Source organism: Capricornis sumatraensis, chromosome 18 (assembly GCF_032405125.1).
Source record: "Capricornis sumatraensis isolate serow.1 chromosome 18, serow.2, whole genome shotgun sequence".
NCBI lineage: Eukaryota > Metazoa > Chordata > Mammalia > Artiodactyla > Bovidae > Capricornis > Capricornis sumatraensis.
The window spans coordinates 63034281-63059236 of NC_091086.1; the positions used below are offsets into that span (position 1 = coordinate 63034281).

The 24956-nt window shown below is 41.4% G+C and overlaps 1 protein-coding gene across 1 annotated transcript in view; it reads left to right on the forward strand.

Annotated features, from left to right (window-relative positions):
* Positions 1–24956, forward strand: part of RETREG1 (reticulophagy regulator 1) — a 156395-nt gene that overhangs the window by 126036 nt on the left and 5403 nt on the right. Inside the window, exons 4-5 of the mRNA XM_068990620.1 lie at positions 19817–19943; positions 22271–22355. Coding sequence (XP_068846721.1) covers positions 19817–19943; positions 22271–22355 — 212 coding nt within the window. The remainder of the gene's footprint in view (positions 1–19816; positions 19944–22270; positions 22356–24956) is intronic.

Genomic DNA, 24956 nt, shown 5'->3' on the forward strand with positions numbered 1-24956 from the left:
GTTGGTAAAGAATCCACCTGCAATGCGGGAGATCCTGGTTCGACTCCTGGGTCAGGAAAATCCCCTGGAGAAGGGAAAGGCTACCCACTCCAGTATTCTGGCCTGAGAATTCCATGGACTGTATAGTCCATGGGGTCACAAAGAGTTGGACATGACTGAGCGGCTTTCACTTTCACTTCCTGATCTACTTAACTGGATGGAGACCACCCTGGGAATGTCCAGGCCCAGTTACATGCCGTGTCGCAGCAGTCTTGTCCTTGTGGTTCTGGATGGTTCCACATGGGAAAAAGTGTTAAGGCAATCCGAGTGTGGGTTGGAAAAGAATTTGCTGACACAGAGCATTTCAGAAGGGGGTGAGTTTATTAAAAGCAAAAGGCAGAGATACTGAGGGCACTGCAAATGCAGCGTGCCAACCTCCTGACAGACCAGGGGGCGTCAACACTTCGTGACGGTTAGTAGCCAATTTTTATAGCTTCAAGACAAGGAAAATTCCTGCTGGAAGGTTGGCACGAGAAGATTGGTTAGGATGCCATAGGGTGACTTCCGGGGTGGGCATTTTTGCCTAATATGAGTCAGGAAGCCTGCTTGTGATGATCAAGGGGGTTTTTGGCAACAGTCACAAAGGGGCTCAGTCTGCTTCGGAGACGACCTTGGTTCTGGGCTCCACTTCTGTGGCCTTGGTACAAGGCCTCACACCTGTGGCCTTGGGGCAGGACTCAACAAAAAGTAAATGATTAAGGCTGATCAAACAGCTCTTTCACCTTACTCAGGCTCTTATCAAGTTTATTTCATGTAACTATATTATAGTGTTGGGGAAGAATAAATTTTCCTCAACTCTTCTAAGTACTTCTGGCAAGTCTGAGAATCAAATTGTCATGAGCTAGATTAACAGGATAAAATCAAACAGAAGTTTATTAGCATGTGCATACAGTTACTCAGGAGAACTGAGTAACTCTCCACAATGGCCAAAACCTTCACCTTAACTACCATCTTTAGATAAAGACACAGAGAATGTTGAGGGTAGTGGTTTTGGACTTTTAAGGCTAGAAGGCAGTTGACATGGAGATAGAAAAGCAAATGTCTGGGGACTTCTCTGATGGTCCAATGCTTAAGACACCACACTACCAGTGCAAGGGGCAAAAGTTCGATACCTGGTCAGGGAACTAGATCTCACATGCCACACCTAAGACCTGGCATGACCAAATAAATTTTAACAGAAGCAAATTCTTGGTAAGTGAAGGTTGGCTGGGCCTGCAGAGCAGTGGGACACAGAGTGGACTCTGATCTCTAGGCCTGCCGAGTTTCTCCCACCATGCTTGGATCATGTTCTTTACAGATATCTCTGATTCTCAAATATCTCTGATATTCTCAATATCTCTTGGTTCCTGGGACAGGCCCTCTATCTCATTATTTTAGGCATTTTAGGGAGAAGGTCAAAGTTTCTTCCTGAGTTTTTTGGGCCTTGGTTGTTTTCAGCTCAAAATAATCCACAATTTGGAGTGGCAGATTTTGCTCCCCTGCAATACAGTACAAGCAGAACATGGGATCATTATACATTCTGTGTGTAAAAACATGAAGGCCTGTAGTGTTTTACTGACTAGACAGTCCAGTAAACAGTGACCTAGAGGGAAAGGAGTAATGGGTATGGATATATTGGGCCGAGTGTGTTCAGATTTTTCCCATAACTTCTTTTGGAAAAACTGGAATAAACATGGGGCCCAAGCAAGCTGGGGAGGTGTGAACACACACTCTCCTAGGAGATCTGATTCAGTGTCGGTAGCTTCCTAGAAATGGTTACAATATTGGGCAAGCAGGTGTTCTCCAATGTACTGGCTTGGCAGTTTATCCACCCAGAAATCGCTGTGGCAGCCTTTAGATTCTCCTGAACACCACAGAAGGAATTTGCATTCTGGAGGCAGCCGTGAGTGTCTGCAAAGATGAAAGGGGATGGGGGAGATGGCAGGCACCTCTCTCACTGGCATGAAGTTCAGCCTAGATCATTCCAGTCTCCTTTATTTGCATCAAACTACATTGCACAAGGGAATATGAATTTTTAAGAGTAAGGGTTTCTAAGCAAGTTATTATTGTGAATGGAAATGAAATGTTGGGGGAAATGTTTAAATAAAGTGTTTGCAGAAACCCCTTCACTTTTCAGGTATAAAATGAACAATAACAGTTATCAAGGTGGTGAAAAATGCACTGAAGGTAACTCCTTTTTAGTTCATTATCAGCCAAATTCTTTTTTTTTTTTTAACTTTTTATTTTGTATTGGGGTCTAGCTGATAAGCCAGTTAATAATGTTGTGATAACTTCAAATGAACAGCAAAAGGACTCAGCCAAACATATACACGTATCCATTCTTCTCCATGTGGTCTTGGAGAAGACTCTGGAGAGGGAAGCCTGGTGTGCCGCAGTCCATGAGGTCGCAAAGAGTCGGACACAACTGAGCGGCTGAACTGAACTGATGCTTCTCCAAACTCCCCTCCCATCCACGCTGGCGCAGAACACTGAGCAGGGTTCCCTGTGCTACACAGTAGATCCTTGTCGGTTATCCATTTTAAATATAGCAGCGTGTACGTGTCCATCCCAAACTCCCTAATTATCCCTTCTGCCCATCCTTCCCCCCACCCTGGCCCCTCACAACCATTAAGTTCTCAGTCTGTGAGTCTCTTTCTGTTTTCTAAGTAAGTTCTTTTGTATTGTTTTTTTTTTCAGATTCCACATATAAGGGATGTAATATGCTATTTCTCCTTCTCTGTATCAGCTTGATTCTTACTGCTGCTCTGTGTATGATAAAGTAGGGGAAATACATTCCTATAACAACTCTCTAAAAGCAGACAGGCTGTGTTAATTGCTTCTTAGCATTTTTCTTTTCCCAGAAAAGCTATCACTAGGAGAAATAAGTTCTGAAGTTTGTCTTCACTCCACAGCATCAACCACTGCACCTCCTCCCCCGACAAAACATGGCTCCTCGGTAACCTGTGCCAGGCCCACCTCTCCTCCCCTCCCACCACATACGCCTTTCTAGTTCATGCCAGACACACCCCCACCTTCCGCCATGCTGCTGTTGCATATGGCCTTGTACTCATTCACCATTAAAACATGCAATATCCACACAGTAGCTCATTGTTAAAAATCTGCTTTTAAGGGAGGCTGATGGCCAGTTAGGCAAGCAATAAGACATCATAATGCGACTCTCATCTTTTCTATAACTGGTAACAGTGATCTTCTTGGTAGGGGCACATTCTTATGAAGTGAAGTGAAGTGAAGTCATTCAGTCGTGTCTGACTTTGCAACCCCATGGACTGTAGCCTAACAGGCTCCTCCGTCCATGGGATTTTCCAGGCAAGAGTACTGGAGTGGGTTTCCATTTCCTTCCCCACACTTTCTTGTAGGAATCATCAACATTGTTTACTGGCTTTTAAAAGAAAATAAATGGGAAATTCACTCTTTAAAGACCTAAGGTGAGACTGGGGCCTGTGACTTAACAGTGTAGCATTTGTGTGTGTGTGTGTGTGTGTGTGTGTGTGTGGCTGCGCTGAGTCTTCTTTGTTTTGTTTAAATTTATTTATTTTTAAATGAAACAAAGATGAGTACTTTTAATGATGAAAGGTACAATTCACAGAGAAGATAGACACCATAAACCATTGGACACCTAACAACAAAGAAACAAAGATAACAAAAGCAAAAAGCAGAAGAAATATAAGGGACAAGAAATATATGTATAATCATAGTGAGACATATTCTTCATTACAGTGCTTGGGCTTCTTCTGTGGTGGTGCTTGAACTTAGTTGCCCCATGGCAGGTGGGATCTTAGTTTGCTGACCGGGAAACCGAACCCATGTCCCCTGCATTGGAAGGTGAATTCTTAACCACTGGCCCACCAGGAGAGTCCCAGCAGTGTAGCATTTTTGATAAACACCTCAATGATAGGTAGCCACTGACTTCCCATTTGCCATATTCCAAGGTATCCCTTTAACACAAAGGCTGCCAACAAATTCTCAAAACAAAATTGATGTTAATTGACCTTTATAAAAAAAAAATGCCCCTTGAAGGAACTTGATCATCATTCAGCCTCTTTGAGTTGTATATACCTGTTCCAGCCCAGTGCTATGGCTAAGGTTTCTCAAAAAACAAAGTGAGGAAATATACAGTTAATGAAAAATTTTGCACCATAAGAAATACATTCTTCAGTATTGTCACAGAAGCTTAGGCTTCATGCAGCTAGGCCAAAGGGTTTTGTTTGTTTTAAGAAAAAGCAGGGAGGGGACATTTTCTTTTGACTCCAACTGTAGTAAATCCTGGATGGTACTTCACTGGAAATGTAGATACCAAACAGAATGGAGAGAAAGGCTTATATCTGAATTAGCAAACGTGCTTCCCAAGAACAATTTCTGTTTTCTTTGGAGAATGTTTCCTGGTTCTCAGGTATTGTCTGTCCTTCAGGGATAAAGTAGAAACCTTTTCTTTCCTCAGGGGTAGTTATTAAAGCAGATTTCAGTGTTTACAAATGAAAGGGTGTTGACTTTCTTGAAGGTCTCAAGTAGGAGCTTGTTAGGAGCTTGTAATGGAATTTAAATTGTTCATGCCCTCGGCTTAGGAAAGTCTACTTGTTGAAAAATTAACAAAATTGAAAACGCTGGAAAATAACTACTGCGGGCATCTGTTCATAAAAGCTAGAATCATATAAGAAGTAGTGTGATGGGCATCTAAAAAGAAATTATAGAAATGAACTTACAAAACAGAAACAGATCTACTGACTTTGAGAAGGAACTTATGGTTTTGGGGTGGGGGGAGTAGGAAGAAGGGGGAGAGGGACAGTTCGGGAGTTTAGGATGGACACATACACGTTGCTGTATTAAAAATGGATAACCAACAAGGACTTACTGTATAGCACAAAGAACTCTGTTCAATGTTATATGGCAGCCTGGACTGAGATGCGGAGTTTGGGGGAGAATGGATACATGTATATGTGTGGCTGAATCCCTTCACTGTTCACCTGAAACTATCTCAGCATTGTAAATCTCTATACCCCAATACAAAGAAGGTTTTTTTTTTTTTGTTCCAAAAGTAATGTGATGAGCAACCAAATGCCAGGATTCCAGAAGGCCTTGGTAAGTTGATCATTGATGATCTCTACTCCCTGGGGAAGTGGCAAGGCAGAGTTGAGGTGGAAGGAAGGGCAATTTCACAAAGTGACTGATCTCTAATTCCTTGGTGACGTGGTATAAAAAGAGAGAAAGAGCTCCAATAAACACCAAGTTGCCTGGAGGGAGGTGAGGCCCAGCTTCTCAGGGCAGGAAGAGCCCACACTCAGGTGGGCCTCCGAGTGGTGCCTGGCAGGGTAGAAAGATGTCCATGTGGCTCGTTGATCTGAGAAAGTGAGGGCTTCACAAGGAGTGCTATATAATTTCTTAATCTCATGTTTGCTTATTTAATCCTCCAGTTGACATATCTCATTTGCTTTGTCATGGTTCTAATTCTGTGAGTGTTCGTGCAGGGAAACAAATCCCTGTTTTTTATTTTGTTTCTCTGCCTACACACCCTCACGCGCAAACACACCGGCATGCAGGGGAACACGCCGTGGATCTGGAGGATTAAAAACAGTCATAACACATCGCACTAAGAAATGTCCAGATCTGTAACTGGAGACTGACTGACCTTTCTAAGAAAAATTCAGCAGTAGTTAACATCAACAGATGTTCACTACCAACAGAGAACATGAGACCATTAGTCACCAACTGAGAACGACAGGGCGATGGAGGGCTCGGGGCCAAAGTTTATTTATAGGTGTGATGGGTGAAGCAGCTATTTGTCTCAGTTGCTAGGTGACAGTTTAGGTTATAACAAATTCCCTCCTTCAAAAGTTTGTCAATATATGGGATATCGATGTGTTAACTTTCTATAAAATATGGTTCAGCTTCAACTTCCAATCCGTATGGATTAAAAATAAAACCGGAAAGTGTAAAATAATGTGTTTTCTCTGGAGGTAGTTTGACAGTTCTTCTAAAGATCTTTGGAAATGGTTATTGTAATATGAGGGCTTAGGGATATGGAAAATCTTATAAGTGAGTAGAAAGGTGTGCGTGTGTGCGTGTGTGTGTGTGTGTGTGTGTGTGTACTTGTTCATGTGTTTGAGAGAAAACAGCAATAGCTAAAAATATTGTTTAATGGGTTGACATTGCCCAACAGCAACAAACATATCCTTCTGTCCCGATAGCAAGATGAATATTCATGGAGTTTCACATTCTGGATGACTTCACGGTCCCCAGTCCTGTCTCCCTGGGTCTCACTGGTGCTTGTGAGTCACGTGAAAGTAACAGAAGGTAGGCCTGGATCCAGGGATCTCCATGGCATTAAGACCCAGGTTTTACCAGAAGGAATTCTACCCAAAACACCAATTGCCAGTTCAGGAAACGTTTGGAATAAATGAGCCCTATTTCCTTATTACCTAATTTTAATGACACAGTAATGCTGCATTTCCGAGAAGAAAAGATTAAAACATTCCATGTAAGTGAAAGTTAGTTTGCAAATTATTTAGCCTTTTTGCCTATGGTATATTCTTACATGTGTAAAGGAATATACACTAAATATTGTGTTAGGTAACATATAGAAGCATTCAGATAAATGAATAAAAATCATACATGGTGTCATTAGACTTGGCATGGGATATGGAATCACTTGAGGGTCTTGGAATATAATTAGCTGAAGCAGTGGAGAGAGGAAATAGAAACCTAAACTCCTGGGTCCCGAGCTTCACCTGGGAACCTAGATGAAGCTGAACCTTCTTCAGCGTCTCTAGTTCTATAGCTCAGCATTCTGGGAGTCCGTAATCCATCCGTGTTAACTGCTCTAGCGTTCTTTCCCACTCATCTTTGAAATGCTGCCAAGTTCCATTCCGGGAAGTTCTTCCTGTGTCTCACTTCTCGTGATCAGCATTCTCATTTATGAAGGTCTCCTTTTCTGTGTGTGTTTGTTCTCTGACCTCAGTAATTAATGTATCTAAGCCTCAGTTTCCTCATCCGTAGGACAGAATAATAAATTGCATCTCACGCATAGGCTGGATGTAAGGATTGAATGTGATGGTAAGTTTTCAACATCATAGCATGGTGCTTGGCTCCTTGTAAGAATTAGTTGTTATTCTGATTTCGCATTGTCTGGAACCCCCTTTACTTGAGCTTCTCATCGTCTTCTTTGGTGTGAGTTTTTTGTTCTGTTTCCATCCTTCCATTCTATTAAAACTTTATTTAAACGTCATCTAAATAGAACTTCTAAAAAGCTCTAATTTGAAAAGATACATGCACCCCAGAGTTCATAGCAGCATTATTTACAATTGCCAAGATATGGAAGTGACCTAAGTGTCCATCAACATATGAATGGATTAAAAAGATGTGGTGTATACATATGATGGAATATTACTCAGCCATGAAAAGAATAAGACTTTGCCATTTGCAAAAACATGAGTGGACTTAGAGAGTATTATCTTAAGTGAAATAAGTCAGACAGAGAAAGATAGATACTGCAAGTTCTCACTTATATGTGGAATCTAAAAAGTATAATAAAGTAGTGACTATGACAAAAAAATAGAACAAACTAGTGGTTGCCAATGGGGAGGAGGGGACAGGGCAAAATAGGAGCAGAGGGGAGTAAGAGGCACAAACTATTAGATATAGCATAAGCTACAAGGATATATTGCACAATGGAGGGAATATAGCCAATATTTCATAATAACTATAGATAGAGTATAACCTTAAAAATTATGCACTGCTATATTATATACCTGTAACATGTAATATTGTATATCTGTATTACAAGTTGATTGTACACCAACTATACTTAAGTACAAATAAAACAAGGTGGAAAAACTAACAAATGAAACCATTCGAGTACTAAAAACTTAAAAAAAAAAAACAAAAAACCCCCAGAAAGTAAAAGCTGAAAATCGCTCAGTTGTGTCCTACTCTTTGTGGCCCCATGGACTGTAGCCCGCCAGGCTCCCTTGTCCATGGAATTCTCTAGGCAAGAATACTGGAGTGGGTTGCCATGCCCTTCTTCAGGGGATCTTCCCAACCTAGGGATCGAACTTGGGTCTCCTGCATTGCAGGCAGATTCTTTACCATTTGAGCCCGCAGGGAAGCAAAAAAGAAACTGAACTGTCATAATAAACTCTGTGGAATCTTATTCCATAACTCTTTTTAATAGTTGTTTCTACCTTATAATTTAAAATATATTCTACGGTTCTCCATTGCACCCCTCCTCCCTGAAAAATGTAGCACTTTGTTTTACATTGTAAATGCCAGAAATCAGACTGAAGCCAGCTAGAGCCAGAAAAGGGGGAATGGGCTCTACAAGGAGGGCATCTATGTTTGGGTTTGTTTTGGACTCAACAGAAACCAGATGACCTCACACTGAGCATCAGGAGTCATTCGTAGCCTCTACCCCCACTCACCCCTACTCCTCACACTCCTTATCCTGCTTTCTGTCTCTCTCCATCTGCTCCATGATTCCTGTCTCTTGTTGGTGATTATCTCCTCAAATCTAAAGCTCAAGGAATATGTGCAAGAGTTATTCCAATATGCATTAGATGCAGACACATACTGTCTGCACCTATATAATTCCACTTATATGAGGGACCTTGTTGTTGAGTCAATAAATTGTATCCAACTCTTTGCGACCCCATGAACTGCAGCACACCAGGCATCCCTGTCTTTCACCATCTCCCAGAGCTTGCTCAAACTCATGTCCATTGAGTTGATGATGCCCTCCAACCATCTCATCCTTGGTCGCCCCCTTCTCCTCCTGCCCTCAATCTTTCCCAGCTTCATGGCCTTTTCCAGTGAGTCAGCTCTTTATATCAGGCGGCCAAATAGTCGAATTCATAGTCAGAAAGTACATGGGTAGTTGCCAGGGGCCAGCTGAGGAGTGGGGAGGGGGACGGGGAGTTGGTGTTTAACAAGGACAGAGTTTCAGTTTAGGAAGGAGAGAAATTCAGCAGACGGATGAAGGTGAGAGTTGCTCAACAGTGTCAATGCACTCGGTGCCACGTCACTGTACAGTTAAATATGGTTAAAATAGTATGTTATGTTACTTTGATCACAATTTAAAAAAAAAACATTAAAAAGGAAATATGTGCAAAGATTTAAACTTTGGTATATTAAAACCTGTTCTTTTGCTTTGAAAAATTACTTGCAGTTTTAAAAATATCTTCTGAGTTTTAGGTTCACTGTGCTCAGTCGCTCAATCACATCCAGCTCTTTGTGACCCTGTGGACTGTAGCCTGCCAAGCTTCTCTGTCCTTGGGATTTTTCAGGCAAGAACACTGGAGTGGGTGCCATTTCCTTCTCCAAGGTTCACTGCTGCTGCTGCTGCTGCTGCGTCGCTTCAGTCGTGTCCGACTCTGTGCGACCCCATAGACGGCAGCCCACCAGGCTCCCATCCCTGGGATTCTCTAGTCAAGAACACTGGAGTGGGTTGCCATTTCCTTCTCCAATGCATGAAAGTGAAAAGTGCAAGTGAAGTAGCTCAGTCGTGTCTGACTCTTCACGACCCCATGGACTGCAGCCCACCAGGCTCCTCCGTCCATGGGATTTTCCAGGCAAGAGTATTGGAGTGGGGTGCCACTGTTCACTAGTATATACTAAAAAGATTTATTATCCTATAAAAGATACAATAATGTAACAATAGTAACATATTCAACAGGCTCTCCTCGTATATCTAATCCCCAGCTTGGTTTTTGAGTGTCCCCACCAACCCACACCCCCAACCCCCAGCAAATTGCCCTCAATTCAATGAAATGTTGTTTTGTAAAAGTGAGTTTCATATATAACGCGAGCAGGGGAGAACTCATTTTGGGGTCACACCTAACCCTTTTGCTCACTGGTTGAGATGCAGTCAGATCACTCACTGGTCATCTTGAGATCCCTGAGGTGGGACAGACAGACAGACAGCTGCACTCAATGCAGGTTGATTGAAATGAACCGAAAGGGAAATGATACTGAAATGCATTGTTTGTTCTCTGCCAGGATTCATTTATTTCAGCATTATTTTTGGTTGTGCTCAAAGACACTTGGGAGTGAAAGAGATAAAACAGGCTGCCAGCACGTGTTCTTTCCTCCAGGATTACCATCTATTTTTAAAGAGCACCGGGCGTCACATTTCTTAGTCTCACAGAACCCCCTAATGGAGAGAATTGTGTGCTGCACCCGGAAAGCCAAATGCATTCCTGGTTCATGTACGGAGCCCTTAAACTGTGCAAAGGCTAGTTTGCCTTTTAATATAAAATTTAGACAGTGTTTTTGTTAAGTAGATTTTTAAAGAAAAAAAGATACACAGTCAAGTGAAAGGTACTTTGCTGTATACGTGAAGCTAACACAATATTGTAACTATACTTCAATGAAAAAAGATGAAGAAAATTCTTTACCGCTGAACTATAGTGCCACTATTATCATTTGTTAGTTTGATATTTTGTTGAATAAATACTGTGCAAGGAAGTCACTATGCATATATTAAAAGAGTACATCATATATGACAGCATCAAAACCCATCAGATTTCTAGGAACAAATGTCATGAAGGGTGCATCACCTCTATACTAAAAGGAGTAAACAAAAGATAAAAGAAAAACCAAATTATACTCATATGTTCATATACATCTGTGTGTGCATGTATATTTAATAGCTTTACAATAGATCTTGAAATATGGTAGCGTATGTCTGAACCTTGATGCATCTTTTTCAAGATTTCCTTGGCTGTTCTAATACATTTGAATCAGTTCTAATGAGGTGGATGACACTGGAGCCTATTATACAGAGTTAAGTAAGCCAGAAAGAAAAACACCAATACAGTATACTAACGCATATGTATGGAATTTAGAAAGATGGTAACGAGAACCCTGTATGCAAGACAGCAAAAGAGACACAGATGTATAGAACGATCTTTTGGACTCTGTGGGAGAGGGCGAGGGTGGGATGATGTGAGGGAATGGCAATGAAACATGTACATTATCATATATGAAATGGATCACCAGTCCAGGTTTGATGCATGGGACAGGGTGCTCGGGGCTGGTACGCTGGGATGACCCTGAGGGATGGGATGGGGAGGGAAGAGGGAGTGGGGTTCAGGATGGGGAACACATGTACACCCGTGGCTGATTCATGTCAATGTATGGCAAAACCACTACAATACTGTAAAGTAATTAGTCTCCAATTAAAATGAATAAATTTATTAAAAAAAAAAAAGAGTACGAGACACCAGGGCTGTCTCTCCGTGTGCACACGAAAAAGTCACACGAGCACACCACGAAATGGTAGTCATCTACAAGCCACGTAGAGGGTCCTCACCAAGAACTGTGTCTGCCAGCACCTTGATCTTGGACTTCCCAGTCTAAAGAAGTGTGTTGCTTAAAAAATAAATAAATTCTCATGTAAATTTTGGGATTAGGCAGCCAATTGGCATAAAATCTGATGAGATTTTGAATTTGTAGGTCAAATTGGAGACAATTGACATATTTACAATATGCCAATATATCTACTCCGCGAACATATTCCTCTATTTACTAAGGTTTTCTTAAGTTTTTCTTACTAATATTTTGTAGCTTTTAGTGTAGCGATCTATGCATCTTTTGTAATATTTATTCCTAGGTATTTGGTGGCTTTTGATGAGACTGTAAATTGTATACTTAAAAGTTTTTTGTTTGTGTAAGTTTCTATGTTATAAATAAATGAAAACTCAACTGCATAAAAAAGGTATGAAAGAAAAAATTAGAAAATCATTTAGATCCCAGTTTGACCATGTGGGTTGTTTGGTCCATAATAAAACTCACCACTTTTTATTCCTACGTATGACAGAGTTTGGAGGAGGAAATGGCAACGCACTCCAGTATTCTTGCCTGGGAAATTACATGAACAGAGGAGCCTGGCGGGCTACAGTCCATGGGGTCACAAAGAGTCGACACAACTTAGCCACTAAACAACAACAGCATAACACAGTTAAATTACTTTAAATCAGTTGGATCCTTTGAGACCCTGCTTTTAAGCCGTGTTAGGACCACAACACGTGTTAGTCCATTTCAGTCTGGACTCATTGTTCTCCGCTACCAAGGTCGGACCTCTGAGCACTCTACCCCGTTGTGTGAATTCTGAGCATTTCTAGTCCCGTCGGTGGGATCCAGTGTCCTCCCCAGCCCTGTGAGCACAGGACTCCCTTCCCTCATTCCCTCACATCCTTGCTGATGCTTTTTGTTCCTCACTCGTACCATGGTCACCCTCAGCTGGAGAGTCCAGGGGACCCTGGAGGTGGCCTGTGTTCTGTTCAAGCTCTTACCCCCCTCCCCTGCACACACTGTTGTGCCAACTCCAGCCTCTGTTTACTCTCACGTCTGCCTCCTCAATTCGGCTAGTTGCCAGGACCTGCCTTGGGAGGGGATGGCACCTCCCTGCTCTGGAAGGACAAGTTGGGTCCCTGCTATACCATCTTGCCTGAAGCAGAATTCCCCTCTTGTCTCTTATTTTTGAAACAAGAATGCTATGTGATTTTCTCACTGGGTGTTTCTTATTTTGATCTTAGGATAAGAAACACCTGACTCAAGATGAACTTATTTGCAAAGGAGAAATAGAGACACAATGTAGAGAACCAATACTTAATGGACACCAAAGAGGGGAGGGGGTGCAGGATGAATTGGGAAATTGAGACTGACATATACACACTACTGATAGTATTTAGAACCTACCGTATAGCACAGGAAACTCTACTCACTGCTCTGTGATGACCTAAATGAGAAGGAAATCCAAAACAGAAAGGATATATGTATATGTATACCAGGCAATCCTAAAGGAAATCAACTCTGAATACTCATTGGAAAGACTGATGCTGAAGCTGAAGCTCCAATACTTTGGCCACCTGATATGATGACCTGACTCATCGGAAAAGACCCTGATGCTGGGAAAGATTGAGGGCAGGAGGAGAAGGGGTTGACAGAAAATGAGATTGTTAGATAGCCATCACTGACTCAATGGACGTGTGTTTGAGCAAACTCTGGAAGATGGGGAAGGACAGGGAAGTCTGGTGTGCTGCAGTTCATGGGGTCAGAAAGAATTGAACAGGACTTAGCGAGTGAACAACAGCAGATAGCTGATTTACTTTGGTATGGTAGAAAATAACACAGTGTGGTAAGGCAACTGTACTCCAATAAAAACTAATTTTAAAGAAAAGAAATGCCTGCCTGAGAATCACCTGGAATGCTATTTTCAAAGGGCAGATTTCTGAGGTCACCCCAGGCCTGCTCTACCAGAGTTTCTGGAGTAAGGCCATGACCACTGTTTAAACAGTGCCCTGGAGTTCACACATACTTTCCACGTAGTAACTGCCTTAAGAGATTACTTTGGCCACATGTAATATCTATGCCTAAGTGTATTCTAATAATTGCCTGATAGCTCAGTTGGTAAAGAATCCGCCTGCAACGTGGGAGACCTGGGTTCGATCCCTGGGCTGGGAGGATCCCCTGGAGAAGGGAAAGGCTACCCACTCCAGTATTCTGGCCTGGAGAATTCCATGGACTGTATAGTCCATGGGGTCGCAAAGAGTCAGACACGACTGAGCGAATTTCATTTTCACTTAGTTTTCATTTTCTCAGTTCCATGGACAGAGGAGCCTGGCAGGCCGTAGTCCATGGGGTTAAAAAGAGTTGGACATGATTGAGTGCATGGTGTGCGCATACACACACACACAACAGGTGTGGAGGCAGAAAGAAGAGATGTTGGCTCCGACTTCTCCTGGGAACCCAGAGCTCCCTTCTGGGGCAAAGTGAGGCTGCTTGTCTCAGGAGCCATTTCCCTTAGAACTTCTCAGGCTGGTGGAACCGTGTTGGTTCTTCAGTAAGCAGCTGCTTGTCTTGAGCATGTTCTTTGTCCAAAATCTATCCCTTTAGTTTCTCTTAAAAAGGAGACTGTAATTTGCTATATGACTCTGGAAACTCAAACCGGGACTCTGTGACCATCTAGAGGGGTGGGATGGGGATGAGAGGGCGGCTAAAGAGGGAAGGGACATACGTAAACATGTGGCTGATCCCTGTTGATGTATGGCAGAAACCAACACAATACTGTAATTATCCTTCAATTAAAAATAAATCAACTTTTAAGAAAAGGAGAATGTAACTAAATGGACATTTTGGAAAGCTCTGCACAGCTGCAGACTCTTGGGCAGAGACCAAGTGACAGATGGGAAGGCTGGGAGGTATGGCTTCTCCGGGAACCATGTGACCTGAATTCTTGGAGAGTCTGGGAAGCTGGGGCTGATGGTAATGCTGGAGGGACTCTCACGTGGTCCTTGTCTCCTGGCAGGAGTGTGCCAAAGATTCATTCCTTCGAGAGAGAGAAAATTAGTGGGAGAAGGAAGCAAGTGAAGGTAGGGAGGAAAGAAGGAAAGAAAAAATGGTAGACCAGCAAAAGAAATGCATGTTCTCTCTGAAACTGTGGAGGAAAAATCCTTAGCCCTGGAATATTGATGTTGAAGCCATTGGTATCTATTTTTTTTTCCCTCTTGAATGAACATCAGTCATAGAACCCTTAACACTTTTTGGTGAAGAACTTAGTGAGTCAGACAGAGAAGCAGAAGTATCATATGGCATCCCTTATAAGTGGAATCTAAAAAGAAATTATACAAATGAACTTAAATAGAAGCAGACTCACAAACTTATGATCTCTGGGGGGAAGGATGGAGGTAAGGGGTAGTTAGGGAGTTTGGAATGGATATGTACATGCTGCTGTGTTTAAAATGGATCACCAACAAGGACCTACTGTAAAGCACAGGGAACTCTGCTCAGTGTTATGTGGCAGCCTGGATGGGAGAGGAGTTTGGGGGAAATGGATACATGTATATGTATGGCTGAGTCGCTGATTAACAACTATCAGAACATTGTTAATCAGCAATTCCCCAATGCAAAATAAAGAGTTTTAAAAAAAATTTTAACGATTAAAAAAAAAAAGAAGAAGAATTTGGCCAAGATTCACACCATTTTTCAGCCTCCTTTCTCTTGGTTGGGTCTTTCGTTGCCCGTTGATCAGCGCCAGGGATGGTGGGAAGGGAGCCACAGGCCATGTAAAAGATCTGTCTCCCTAGCATCGTCCAGTATTCACAGCAGATCCGTTCTCTGGTTATGCGTTTTCCAGAGGAGGCTCTCTAGGAAAACCTAGAGTTTGTTTCGGGAGCAACTCAGAGCCTGTGTGCACCCATGCATGTGAGTACGTATGTGCAACTGTAACCTGTATTAACTTGTCAACCACCCATCAAGCATGACTCTTATGTTCTGATGAACATTTGGATTCTGAACAGGAAGTACTCTTTTCTTTCTGTAAAGAGTTGGTCCTAATGATGCCCTGTTGGTCTTGGTCACAACCCATTCCCCCTGACTCTAAAGGAGTGAGTTTGATCAGCTTGTGTTCCTTCTTGTTCTAAATTACAATACATGGTCTCTTCCAAGATGTCATTGAACGGATTCTTCCCTTGAAGAGGGCACATGTTTTAAAGGAACATGGAAATCAGGCTCTGCCCTAAACTAGCTGAAAAAATAGGGATCTCCCTTTCCCCATTTATAAAAGAAGGGAATTTGAAAATTTGCCATCAAGTGTCTCATCTCATTCTAAATTATATAACTGTATTATTCAAATATATTATGTAACTGAATTACCTGAATAGAACTGTGGTGATGTCAGTTACTGGTAGACTACATATAATGGAAGACAATAGAAATGTATAGCCCACTGGTCCTCAGAATTAGCCACTGGAAAATTGAAAAGTATTATGAAACTCCCAGAAAGTAACTGTGCCAGGTGCATGTTTTATTTAGAGTGTACATGTAGAGTGACATCTCTTCTTGGCCCTTGAATTCCCATTTTCTTCTTAAGTCATATTTCCATTAAATTTTATTCAGGACAATCTATACATTATTTTTATCTCAGACATTTATACTCTTTCCAAAACCCATTTGGTTAGATGATATTTTCATGATTTACACAATGAATTTCTCATTTCTGTTTGTGATTTCTACAGTAATGCGGGTATCATTAGAATAGTTTAAGGCATTTAAAAAGATGTTTTGATAAGCCTCAAGTATTTTAGTTCCCCACATAGAGATTGAATCCTGGCCATGGAGTGAAAGCACTGAGTCCTAACCACTAGCCCATGAGCGAACTCCCTAAGGGGATTTTGTTAAAAGTAAAGATGAGTAACCAGTGGAATTTGTTGTCCCAAAGTACTGTGACAGGAGGTAACATTTGTATTTTGACTATAAGATGTAAAGTGGGATGTACTCATGTAAGAATGTTACTCATTTAATTAAAAGAATGATTATACATTTAAGCATCAAAAATCAAAGACGCTTGCTCCTCGGAAGAAAAACTATGACGAATCTAGACAGCGTATTAAACCAGAGACTTTTTTTGCCAACAAAGGTCCATATAGTCAAAGCTATGCTTTTTCCAGTAGTCATGTATGGATATGAGATTTGGACCATAAAGAAGGCTGAACACTGAAGAATTGATGCTTTTGAACTGTGGTGTTGGAGAAGACTCTTGACAGTCCCTTGGACTGCAAGGAGATCCAACCAGTCAATCCTAAAAGAAATCAATCCTGAATATTCATTAGAAGGACTGATGGTGAAGCTGAAGCTCCAATCCTTTGGCTACCTGATGCGAAGAGCCGACTCACTAGAAAAGACCCTGATGCTGGGAAAGATTGAAGGTGGGAGGAGAAGGGGATGACAGAGGATGAGATAGTTGGATGGCATCACTGACTCTATGGACATGAGTTTGAGCAAGCTCTAGGAGATGGTGAAGGACAGGGAAACCTGGCCATGCTGGAGTCCATGGGGTCGCAAAGTGTCGGACACGACTGAGTGACTGAAAGGCAGCAACAATCAAGGAGTTTTAAATCAAGGGTGTGAATGTGTACGTGTATATAGCTTTAAGAACAGTGATATTGATGCATCATTCCTGTGTATCCAGCACTTGAATTAAGATATATAACATAAGGATATTCAAGAATTGCCATCTTAAGTCTTATTCCTTACATACTCTCATCTGAGGTAACTGCTCTCCTGAATTTTGTTTTTTTTTCTGTTTTTAACGTTTCCTTGCTTAAAGAACTGTTAGCTTAATGTGATTTGGAGCTTTATAAAAATGAAATTATGCTGTGTGTATTCTTCTGTGATTTTTTTCCCCCTCAATATTACGATCCCAAGGTTCATGTACAAACTTGGAACCTGTGTTCCTTCATTTCCATTCCGTCTTTCATTTCTGAACACAGCTCACTTTATTTGTTCATTATCCTAATGCAAGTATATCTTAAATTTGCTTCAAAATACAAAATGTTCATTCATTCCATTCTAATCATTAATATAATAATAATCAAATTAGTTCCATTATGTTTTTCATAGATTTTTGTTAGAATTATATTTGCCAATCAATTTAACCAAATGCTCATATACTACTTACTATGCCTAGAGAGTAGAAATTAAAATCTTTATTTATTAGGTTAGCCAAAAATTTTGTTGGGATTTTTCCACAAGATGTTACCCCAAATGAACTTTTTGGCCAACCCAGTATGTCATGCACTGAGCCAGCCGCAGAGGAGCCTACCCTTGGCAATTTGTTAACAAGCCTATGTTATTGTAGAAAAGAAGCCATAGGTTAGTAGCCAGTTCAGTTTTTACTCCCCTGTACAAAATCATTTCCCACTGAGTTGATATACCGGCAAGGTTTTGTTACAGATAGTGACCGCCTAGCTATGCACTCACTGTTTCTTTTAATAGGTCTGGAGTCATTCACAGGATATGCAGACCTAGTGCTAGATTTGGTCACCAGTGTCAACAGGCTTGCTCAGTGAGTCCTCAGTGGGTAGAGTTTATGAATACATACACTGACAGCTAAATGTCCCCAAAAGTTCATTTCTTACAATAGCTGGGAAATCATTTGGCAAATGTCTACCTCATGGAGTAGCATCCGCCTGAACACTGGAGGCTCAGTGACTGTCTGGCAGAGCTTTGGTCGAGGCTGATAGAGCAAAGAGGAAGGACAATACTTTTTTTTTTTTTTTTAATGCTCTTTTAATGCTGTCGAACTCACTTAAATTAGCTTAAAATTTATACTAAAAAGGGAAATCGTATTGCTTATAGTTGTCATGGTGTTGATTTGAAAACTTATTAAAAAGAAACAGTTTCTGGGTAGTTGAGCATCTAAGGGCCAAAGTGGCTTTGATTTATCATCGGGCTGAGTTGAAGGCAGGAGGAGAAGGGGACGACAGAGGATGAGATGGTTGGATGGCATCACAGACTTGATGGACACGAGTTTGAGCAATCTCCGGGAGTTGGTGATGGACAAGGAAGCCTGGAGTGCTGCAGTCCATGGTGTTGCAGAGAGTCAGACGCAACGGAACCGCTGAACTGAAAGTGAAAGTGTGTGGACGTGTGAGTCATTCAGTCAAGTACAACTCTTTGCGACCCATGGAATGTAGCCCTCCAGGCTCCTCTGTCATGGGATTCTCCAGGCAAGAATACTGGAGTGGGTTGCCATTCCCTTCTCCAGGGGATCTTCCTCACCTAGGGATCGAACCTGGGTCTCCTGCCCTGCAGGCAGACTCTTTACCATCTGAGCCACCAGGGGTACTAGAGTCCAATCTAGAGATCAGTCTCACTCTGGCACCCTTGAAGTCACAGTTCAGAGGACACTTCACTAACAGTGTGTCCTCTACTAGACACATTGGTTTAAAATTATCTATGAAATGATTGAATTTGGGGGCCCTTGGTAGATCTTGTTTGGTATATTTATGTGTTAAGGTAGTATTTTAAGAGTGGCATTTGAACTTGATGGCTTTGTAACTGTAAGAAATGCCCAGTGTCTGCATGTCTCCCTCCTGGAGCAGTTGTGAACAGTTTTTAGTTCCTGTAGAAAAAAATGAAGACGGGGACCCACAGTACAGATGATTGAGAAAAGATACTCTAGAAAAATATGGGGTATTGAGAGATCTTGTTGAACTTAACAGTTTTCTACTGAGTTGACCAACATGGAGTACCACTGACCCTTGAACAACCCGGGTTTGAACTGTGTGCATCCACTTAGAGTGGATATTTCTCAATAGTAAACATACAGGGTCTGTTGTTGGCTAAATCCTTGGATGCAGGGGAACGACCAACATGAAGGGCCAACAATAAATTGTACATACATGGACTCAGTGCAGCGTTGTGCAAGGGTCAGGGGTGTACTGAAAATGCAATATTGGTTTTGATGTTGAGGATGATAAGATTTATTCCAAGGTTTCTTTCAAGGTGCTGTGGCTTCTGTATCCTTAAGGTTTAAAACATTGCTAAGAATCCCACAAGGTCTCTTCCTATCATCCCAGCTCCCTGCAATGTCGTTCTCTGGTTTGGTCTGCTGCAGCCACACCAGGCTCAATGGTGCTTCAGCTCCATCTCACACCAGGGCCTCTTGCACACGCTGTACACTGTTTTGTCTGGAACCCTTCCAAGCCCTTATAGGAAATAGTGCAAATCCAGATCGTACTGTAAAAGTGACAACTTCAAGGATGCCCCAGAGCCTCCACCCTATGCTTTTCTTTTGTTGTGACCAGATAATCATGGAGTTCTGTGCTGGCCTTGGCCTGTGAACTTCCTTGGACAGATATCTGACTTGTCCATCTCTGAATTTATATGGCTTTTCCAGACAGTGTAGTCACTAGGAGGTGCTCAATGAATATCTGCTGAAGCAGTGACTATTGAGTGAATTATCCAAAGTTCAGTTAAAAGTTTTGTTTTCTTTTTCTCTCTTTAGCTGGGAAGTTATCAATTCTAAACCGGATGAAAGACCCGGGTTCAGCCACTGTCTTGCAGAATCATGGATGAACTTCAGCATATTTCTTCAAGAAATGTCTGTGTTTAAACAGCAGAGCCCTGGCAAGGCAAGTTTTCCAGGGAAGGAGAATGATGTGTGTGCTTTAAGATGTGCGATAAAGTTGGAAACAAATGAATTAACCTATTTCATCAGCTTGTAAGAGTTCTCCAACTCTGAATGTAACATACTAGGAAATGTGCCATAAAAATTGATATTAGCAAGGTCTGGAAATGTTAGTGTGTTAGCACCAGAAAGTCCTCAACCTTATAATTTAATTGGAATTGGATTTCTATTTTATCAATATCTATGTAGCTTATTAGCTAAAATAAAATGAATGATGATTTGTCTTCTCACTCAGTCAGACCAAAGATAATGTGTTAGGGGCTCTGTGACAACCTAGAGGGGTGGAATGGGATGGGAGGTCGGAGGAAGGTTCAAGAGGGAGGGGACATATGTACACCTAAGGCTGATTTACATTAACCTATGGCAGAAACCAACACGACATTGTAAAGCAATTATCATTTAATTAAAAATCAACTAATTAAAAAAAGAATTTCAGTTTATGTTAATCTAGACTAGTTCTCAAGTCAAAGGGAGATAGAATGAACACGTAGCCCTTTGAGGATGCTTTTCGCGGTAACTGAATCTCACTTTCAGTCTAAAAAGTGAAGACTCTTGTATGATTTACTTGAGAAAGGAAACCTATGGCAGAAACATCCATAGGGATCATATGAATGAAATGAGTATTTTTCCAATGAAGATGAAAACCCATGAGGAGCAGAGTCAAGAGTGGTTTGAAGGGGCTGCATGGAGAAATGCAACTGTAGTGTTTTATGTGTAGAAGCAGCTCCTGCTATATCCTGACACCACGGGTGAGGTCCAGCGCCATCAGTAGACCCTCCCCTTCCAGGGCTGTAGCCAGGTTTCTTGAACGTCCCCCTGTCATTGGAAGGAAGGACCTAGGAATGTCCTCATTTAAAATCCCTTCCTTACAGGAAATCTAACCTTCAGTGAAGAGTAGAACTATACTTGGACACATTTTGAGCATACTAACATTGCAATATTATATATGGATAAATCATTTTAATCACTGAAGGCAATTTTTAGGATACCAATATGGTGGTGGGGGTGGAATAAGTCATGCTTTTGTTGCTTCTTTTACTGAGATGATTAAACACATTGTCAGAAGATTCTGGGCTTAAACTTTTGCATTGGGTTACACTAATGTGCCCCAAGTCAGTTAGCCTAAGATGATGATGCTCTTAATACAGATTTAGTGGATAATATGAAATCCCTTTGCAAAACTGAATTCTGTATATAGTAATGCCTTTATTTGTTCTTTTAAGTTTTACTGTCTTTCCCCTTCCATTTTGCAAATAGAGCTCCATATTCTTCAAGGACCCCTGATACTTGAGAAACAACTCTTAATTTTGTTCCCATAGTTTCATCTGTTTTCCTTTTGACTAGTGAATTTGTTAACCCTGTGCCAAAAATGAAAAATCAAAATTAATCTGAATTTTAGACCCACTTCCTCTTTCTCTTTATCAGTAATTGATCAGAATTATACATGCTGTCCTCATGACTTATTTTGAAATTCTCTTAATGAATTTTCTTGGCTTATCAGTGAAATTTAGTACCATAATTTAAAGCAAAGGAGTAAGATAGTTTAAAGAATAGAGTATGGAAAAGAAGTGAAGACTTTATGGGAGAGTTTTTCTGTCTTGATGTTTTAATTTCCTAAAACAACGGAGATTCTTTTGGCCACAACTGACAGAGAGAAAGAAAATAACTGAATTTCACCCTAGGTTTCCAGGTGACCTAGGAGTGGAATCGGTTTGAGGAGCAGGTGATGAGAAAGGAGGATAGTAATGGCCACTAGATTTATCCTACAATCTACTGGTAATCTGCAATCACAATTGCTTACCAGCTGGATAAATTGCTATTATGTTTATGTAAATACCTCTAATTTCTCTAACATGTTTTGCTGGATTTGTGGATTTCCATGGACTTACAGGTGTAGTTTGAACTTTCAGATTTCATTCCTGGGCTGCATTGTTTTCAGAGAGTGAACATGAGTGAAAGAAGTTTCTAGGCACATACTACTCTTCAGGTCTCTCGCATCTAGCAATGTAGCCGATTAACGGGAGATGTTCTCTGTGCCAGAAATTAACTTCTGGAACCTTCAAAATGATTAATATTAAATGTGAAAGTGGATTAAGGCTCGTTGAACACAGCAGTCATTAGATCTGAGTGCAGAGAACACTGTTGGAAGAACATTTGCCATAACAGGATAGATGACAGATAGATCAATGAGTGTATGTGTATCCTGTGCTCTGAAGTGTCTCCGTGTTATGAGCGAGTGAGTAACTGTCCCATTACTTCTGTTACTTCTAGTTTTGTCTCCTGGTCTGCAGCGTGTGCACCTTTTTTACCGTCTTGGGAAGTTACATTCCTGGAGTTATACTCAGCTATCTGCTGTGTAAGTGTGTAGAACGTTCGGCTAATTGATACAACACATACGATGTTATTTCATGGTCTATAAGAACTTCCATAGCTTAGAAGAGTGGGTATGAGTTCTTGATTATAAAGCAAGTTGACTAATTTTCTGCTCTTCAAAGTTTCTGCTTTTTCTAGAGACATGTTGCTTTTCCACAATTGTACAAATCACTGTCAAAAAGCAAGGTTGTAAGCGACTCATTTTATTTTAAATTATGTCAGTAAAACAATAAAGTTATACTCTCCACCCCCTCCCCCCAAACACATTAATTCCTTTGCCATTGTGCATGACTGGCAGCTCCAATGTAATTAAAGGCACAATGAGGGCGTCCCTGGTGGCTCAGTGGCGAAGAATCCGTCTGCATGGATTTGATCCCTGGTCTGGGAAGATGCCGCATGCCTTGGAGCAGCTAAGCTCATGCACCACAACCACTGAGCCTGTGTTCCGGAGCCCGGGAGCCACGGCTACTGAGCCCATGTGCTCCAACTGCTGAAGGCTGCACACCCTGCAGGCCGTGCCCCACGACAAGAGAAGCCACAGCATTAAGAAGCCCTTGCACAGCAAGGAGAGAGTAGCCTCTGCTCGCCCCAACTAGAGAGAAGCTCAAGCAGCAATGAAGACCCAACACAGCCGAAAATAATAAATAAGTAAAATTATTTTTTTAAAAAAAAGCACAATGAGACACCATTATACCCCCGCCAACGTGGCGGAAATTAAAACTACTGACTGTATCAAGTATTAGGCAGGATAGGGAACAATTAGAGTTCTCATGAATCGGTAAAATGTCGCAGCCACTCTGGCTAACAATTTGGCAGTTTTTCAAATGACCCAGCCATTTCAAAGCAAGGTATTTATTTACCCAAGAGAAATGAAAGCATACACCTTCACAAAGACTTGTCCACAGATGTTCATAGAGACTTTATCTGTAGTCTACTCACACCAGCATTCTGGCCTGGAGCATTCCATGGACTGTATAGTCCATGGGGTTGCAAAGAGTTGGACACGACTGAGCAACTTTCACTTTATCTGTAGTAGTTGAAATGAAAAGATAATTCATATGTCCATCAACAGATAAGGGGGTAAACAAATTGTGATATATCCATACAGTGGATTACTGCTCAACACTAAAAAATTGATATATGCAATAATCTGGATAAATATAAAAGTAATTAGGTGAGTGGGAAAAGCCAGGTTAAAAAACAGACTACACACTGTATGATTCCATTTGTATATAATTCACGATAATCTTTAGTGACAACACACATAAGTGATTCTCTGGGGATGGGGTGGATGGGGTGGGGAAAGGCAGGAGAGGAAGGGCTAAGAGAAACAGGAGGAAACTTTAGGGGTTGGCAGGCATGTTCATTATTTGTCAATATGACAATTTCTTAGTTATAGGCATGTGTCAAAACGTTTCAAACTGTACACTTTAAATGTATGCAGTTTATCATATATCAGCTATAACTCGAAAGTGCTGTAAGGAAGTTGTGACTTCATGCTTTTCCTGAAAAATGTGACATTCTGGCCTTGCCACCTTTTTAGATGGGGCAGCAACTCTCCACTAAACTAACCTTCTTATTTCCCTATTTTTCTTGCACCAGCCTTTACATTTCACATATACCTCCTCGGCTTCTAAAGATATTTGAGTTTACAACTCCTATTTAAAAAAGGTAAATGGGCATGTGTCCTAACAACTGCAAAGAAATAAACACGAGGGCATACAATATTGATTAGGGCATACTGTGTTGATCTTCATTTCTTTTCATATTCCAAAAGCCTAGCACAAAAGGCAGATGAAGTGAAGTGAAGGTCGTTCAGTCATGTCCAACTCTTTGCGACCCCATGGACTGTATAGTCCATGGAATTCTCCAGGCCAGAATACTAGAGTGGGTAACCTTTCCCTTCTCTAGGGGATCTTCTCAACCCACGGGTTGAACCAAGGTCTCCCTCATTGCAGGCAGATTCTTTACCAACTGAGCCACAAGGGGAGGCAAATGGTCAGGGCTCAAATTCATTCTCCCAAGTAGAACTCATGTGGGATGTTTCAGCCCTTGAGCTGCCTTGTTTAAGAGAGAAAAGAGAAGAGAGCCAGGGAAAGAGTGTCTAAATAAGGGCCAGGCGTTATTCAGATGGTCTGTATTCATCTCAGTTATTCTTCACAGCAACCCCCAGAGATGTGGTGTTATCCTAATACGACTGATGAGAGGCTAATGGATAGTGATAACTTTTCTATGGAGAAATGTCATTTAACAAATAAGTAAGAGTTGATATTTTCATCTAGGACTGTTGTGTGAGAAGCATGTAACCTTTGTATGAATTTTGAGTATAAGAGGGTTGAGTGGATGGAGTTATCAAATTTCAAGTCTTTGAGAACAGTGATCATGGGGGGGGTGTGTCTGTGTGTTTGTGTAGGAGAAAATGTTTTCATTACAAGGAGAAGAATGAAATTATGAACTTATTTCACAGAGGCATTTCCCCAAGGGAAAAAACCCCAGTTTGTCAGTAAAGGAACTGAAATAATTTTGTGAAATACTAATAGGTAGTTGGAAAGCAAGGTCATTTCCCCTGACCTCTCTTCCTCCT